General features: G+C 60.6%; 1 protein-coding gene across 1 annotated transcript; it reads right to left on the reverse strand.

Annotated features, from left to right (window-relative positions):
* Nucleotides 1–312: 312 nt before the first annotated feature.
* On the reverse strand, nucleotides 313–4809 carry LOC101658191 (protein strawberry notch homolog 2-like). The gene has a single exon (XM_013007407.1). It carries the CDS (start codon nucleotides 4807–4809, stop codon nucleotides 313–315), a length of 4497 nt encoding a protein of 1498 aa, XP_012862861.1.
* Nucleotides 4810–5284: the final 475 nt, after the last annotated feature.

The raw sequence follows: 5284 nt of genomic DNA on the forward strand, positions 1-5284 counted from the left end.
AGAAACTTGCCATCTAACCTGCCAGGGTTGTTTTTATTTGCCTGTGCAGCTCAAAAGGATGTATATTTAAAATTCTCTTTACCTTCTTACACATGACTTATTATAAATACTGTCTGATAGAAAGACCCCACCCCAGGGAACTTCCAGGCCTGGAGGGCAGCCAGGCAATGCAATAACTTGGGGAATAAGAGGCTCAGGGGATTGCATATATTAAGGGGGGAGGGGAGTCATTGACCCTGAGCACCTGGGGTTTCCTGAGTCTCCAGCTCTTGGACCACCCAGTTTGACAGGGTGTGACCATAGGAAGGTCTATCAGGGAGGCCCCTGTTCAGGGTGCCTGCCATCAGGGTTGGAGGGGTCAGGAGAGGAAAGAGGCACAGAAGGTCCTGGGCCCCAACCCCCAGGGCCTTCCTGACCCCTTGCATACTCACCCCCAATCCTGAGTTGGGTGGCCTCTGGAGTCCCTGACAGCCCCCTAAACAGGGCCACGGGGGCAAGGGGCATGTCCACAGGAGCTGGCCCTTGGAGGGTCAGCCTGGGACGGCCCTGAAGTGGGATCCTGTGGGGTAGGTGGATGGGCAGCAGCTCCCTGCCTCCCATCCAAGGGGACCACTGCTCTGCACCCCGGCCCCATGGGGGGACACTTGGCACATAAATAGGCCTTTGAAAGTGACCCAGGTCAGGGCTGTGGGCTCGCCTAGGAGTCAGGGAAGGGTGCTCCGAATTGGAGGACACGCCAGAGCTCTGGACCCCAGCTGACCCCTGCAGCGGCTGCTGGGCCAGGGGCTCAGCAGCTGGCACGGTCTGCAGGGAACGCTGCATGTTCTCCAGCACCTCTTTGAAGTTGATTTCACAGCTGCTCTGCTGCATGTCAACGGGGTCTGGGGGAGGTGCTGAGGGGTCAGGGGTACCCAGTAGCAGGCTAGGGGCACGGGGTAGCTCAGCGGGCAGCGGAGGGAAGGGCACGGGTGGCGGGCTATAGGTAAGGTCCAGCACCTTGCCCGGCCAGCAGGGCATCGGCCGAGGGCTCGGTGGGGTGTGTGGCTGTGAAGCAGGGAGGCCCGGGCTGCTCTCACACTGGCGTTTGCGCTTGACTTCGGCATCCATCTGCTGCAGCTCCTGCAGCACATAGCTCACACAGCTCTCGGGGACCTTGATGCCAACTTGCCTCTTCTCATTCTTGGTCTTGAGGCGCACGATCTGCAGGTAGGTGCTGTTGGTGACCTTGAACAGGATGGCGGTAATGCGGGTCCACACGTGCAGCAGGGCCCCGCACAGCAAGTGGTGGTGGCGCAGGCGCAGGCCCTGCACACAGTCCTTGCCTTCCTGGACTAGTCGGCAGGGCCGGTTCCGGGCTGTGTGGCTGCAGTGTGTCAGTGCGAAAGCATAGTTTCTCTCCCAGAAATCCCGAACCTCCGTGGCCGTGACTGGGTAGAACTTACGAAAGAGGCCGTCCAGGGTCTCCGCTTGGATCTGCCGGCCGATGTTAGGCTTGTACACGGTGAAGTGATTGCTGCGGTCCTGCTCAGCCAGCAGGCAATTGATTTTGTTGCCGCGGACCTTGTGGGAGAGGTAGAAGCCATCCTGGGAGCCCGTCATTTCCAGGGACTTGGCGAAGGCTTTCTCCCAACTCAGGCCACGGTCCACCGTGATCTTGTAGAAGATCACCTGGCCATCCTGGGGTTGGCCAGGGGTCAGAAATACCTGCTGGCTCTCCTCGTAGATCTCGTCCACTTTCGGGGCCAGGTCCAGGATGCCCATGTCGTATTTGCCCTCCTTCTTGTCCTCCGAAATGAGGTGGTCGAAGATGTCTGAGAAATATTGGAAGATCACGTTCTGCTTGTGTACCTCCAGGCCCAGGATGCGGTTGAGGAACTTGGGGATGGAGCAGTCCTTCACCACATCAAGGGAGCCCAACCTGGATTCTCGGCCACCTATGCCCACCGACTGCAGGCTCTGTTTCATTTCCTGGAAAAAGGCCGCATCCCCTCCAGGGTAGCCTACGGGCACCGGCACCTTGTTTTCTGTCTGGTTCAGGATGGTGCTGAGCACGCAGTGCAGGGCCCGTGTTCCGTACTTGTTCTCGAAGTTGTACTTACTCAGGTCCCCGGACTCGGTGGCGCGGCGGTCTCCATGGGTCAGCGCTCCCAGGCTCTCCAGGCGCTTGGCTATGATAGAGGCGAATCGCCGCTCACCTGCCAGCTGCGATATGAGGAACACGTATTTGGGCGCCGAGACCTGGTTGGAGCGGTGAGTGCGGCCAAATTGCTGGACAGCTCGGTCTGCACTCCAGGGCAGCTCCAGTGTCAGGTGGACACGCCGCCTCTGGTTTAGCACCCGGCGGTCTGCTTGGAGGGACACACCCGAGCTGGACGCCTCGGAGATGATGGCCACGAGCTTCTCGCCGTTCATGAAGCGCTCCCTTTCCACTAGGTTGACGTTCTCAATGGACAAGCCCTGCTCTGCCCGAGACTCAAAGACTACTGTCCCATTGGGCCTGGACACCACCCGTCCTTTCCTGCCAGTCATCTCCGCCACAGCTTTGGGGCCTCCAAGCTGGTCAATGAGCTCATCCAGGGTGTTGCCCGGCAGCTCCCGACCCAGGTCTCTCACCTTGTCCAGCAGGTCCTGCTTCAGGCGTTGCAGGGGCTCCAGCAAGCCCCGGTCCTGCGAGTCTCCCTGTGGGGGGCAGCGGGGGCTTCTGTAGTCAACAGAGAGACCTTGTGCCTCCACCCTGACCTCATGGGCCTGGGAGTCGGGGTTGGCGAGGAAATTGCTATCTGGGCCAGCGCCTGCCACTGTGCTGCCGCTGCCGTCACAAGTGCCCATCACGCCCACCACCTGGCCCAGCAGCCGGGATGACTTGGGTCCACTGCCCTGTGACCACCGCTTGCGCTTGCCTCTGTCAACTCGCTCGTTGCTCTCCTTAGGGGACGGGAAGTGATTCTGGATGAGCGCCAGGAAGACACCTTCAGCCGCAGAGACGAAGCCATCCAGGTGCCCATCATTCTCGTCTAGCACCTCGAGGGTCCGCGCCTCGCCCGTGGACTGCAGCCCAATCACCACGCAATTGTTCTGGGCCAGCTCCTGGCGCGCCAGCTGGACCAGACGGTGCACCTTGGCAGCGATGCACAGGTACCTGAAGAAGCGCTGATGAGCCGACCAGAACTGACTCCACAGGGACTTGCACGACTCCAGGCAGACCCAATTGGCCGCCTGCTGGAATGAGGCCAAGGCTTCGGCCCACAACAGGGCCGCACGGTTGTAGACGCGCTCGAAGGCTGGGGCCAGCGCGATCTCCTCGATGTGGAAGGTGACCCCGGAGAAGCTGAGCTGGCGTGCGATGTACGTGCCGGTGCCCTTCATATCCATGGCCACGATCTCCATGGCGCCCACACCCCGCCTCTCGATGGCGTGGAGAAACTCCTCAAAGGTGTTAAAAGGCCTGTCCTTCCCCCAGATGCCCAGGCGGCTCATGTAGATCATGTTCCGGGGTTCCGAGGCCCCGGTGGCACTGGCATAGACGACCCGGGCCAGTGGCAGCTTGTGCTGCAGGTCCAGGACGGCCTTGCCCATTTTGGTGGAGCTGGCGTTTTTAACTTTGTGGCACTCGTCAAATACGATGACCCCATCAAAGGTGGCCTCGCACCACTGGAGGAGCTGCTGGAGGCGCGTGCGGTGCTGCCGGCCGACCAGGCTCTCCCCAATTAGCGACAAGTAGGTGGCGAAGATGACGCCCGCGGAGGGAGTGGCGTCACCATATTTGATCTTGCTGAGAGTGTGCACAGCGATGCCGGGTGCCTGCACGTCGCACAGGTCTCGCTGCACGTCGTACTTTAGATCATTGGAGACGCTGAACCACAGGGACTTGTACCTGCCCTTCAGGTAGTTCTCCAAGATGATGCCGGCCACTGTGCGGCCCTTGCCCACGCCAGGCCCGTCGCCAATGAGGAAGCCAGCTCGCTGCCCATTGGGGAGCAAGACCTCGTGCTGCTGGCAGGCATAGGTGATGGCCTCGAGCTGCAGGGCAGACAGCACCCCACTGTCCACGACAGAGGCAGGCAGAGCCAGCACATAAGTGACATCAGGTGGTGGCACACTTGACAGGGTGCTGGTCTCCACGACTCGGTCTGGGTGGTGCTTCCCGATCTTGCACTTGGAGGGCACATAGTCAGCATAGATCTCCCTGTGACCCAGCTCATCAGCCTCCTCGAACTCGGCCTCCTCCTCCTCCTCCTCCTCCTCCTCCAGCTGGCTCTGTGCCTGGGAGCTAAGGTGGCCAGGAGGGGAAGGGAGGGTGGGCAAGGCGTTTGGGAGGCCCCGGAATGGCCCACTAGGCAAGGAAAACTTGTCTTGGGCGGGTGAGGTGGTGCTCACCTCCCACATGGTGGGCACCTGGCCGAGGCCATCAGTGGGCAGGGAGTGGGCTGTGTCCATCATGTCTAAGAGGTTGTCCGCGGACGAGGGCAGGATGGAAGTATTGGAGACATTGCTGAGGCTTGAGGAGTCCTCACTGATGTGGCTGCTCTTTGGTAGGAAGCTGCTGCGGTCATAGGTGGCAACATAGCTGGTCTCAGGGCTGAGCTGACCCCCCACAGCTGGGTACGGGTTGGAGACAGAGGTCCCAGACTCTTGGCTGTCTCTGGGGCAGCCTGGGGAAGGTGCTGAAGGGACCCTGCTGTCCCACCCCGAGCAGGGCAGCATGGTGTTCACAACACTGGAGCTGCAGAGGGGGCGCTGCAGGGGAGGCTGGTCATCCTGGACGCTGGGCTCAGGCCGGGGCTCCGGCTGGGGAAACTTACCATCCATGGCAGTGTCTGCTGCAATCAAAGTTGCCGCTGCCACCACTAGGCTCTGGGCTCTATCTGGGTCTCTCAGTGGGCGGCTGTGGCACAGGAGGCAGGGGGTGTTGGCATCACGTCTTCAGACCAGCTCCGGACAGCACAGAGTCCGCGGCACCTGACTTTCTCAGATCTGCTCAGCTGCTGCCTGGCTCTCTTCCGGGACCAGACAGGGAGGTAGGCGTGAGTCCTGGAGTGGGGTGGGGTCAGAGCCAACGGAGAGGGCAGTGATGAAGGAGGCTCAGGCAAGGGACCCAGCAGGGGCAAAGAGCGATAAGGGAGAGGGATGTGGTGGGAGGGAACGGCGCTAGGAGGATATTGGGTCCATCAGTCCCTGCAGTTACATGAATCAGGAAAAATGTCCAGCCTGAATCTGACCCGTGCGCTTGGAACTTGCCAGCCTCTGCAATTGTGTGGGGCATTTCCTTGATAAAAACTTCTCT

The sequence above is a fragment of the Echinops telfairi genome, unplaced genomic scaffold (genome assembly GCF_000313985.2).
Source record: "Echinops telfairi isolate 266 unplaced genomic scaffold, ASM31398v2 ScPeMD7_20;HRSCAF=75, whole genome shotgun sequence".
NCBI lineage: Eukaryota > Metazoa > Chordata > Mammalia > Afrosoricida > Tenrecidae > Echinops > Echinops telfairi.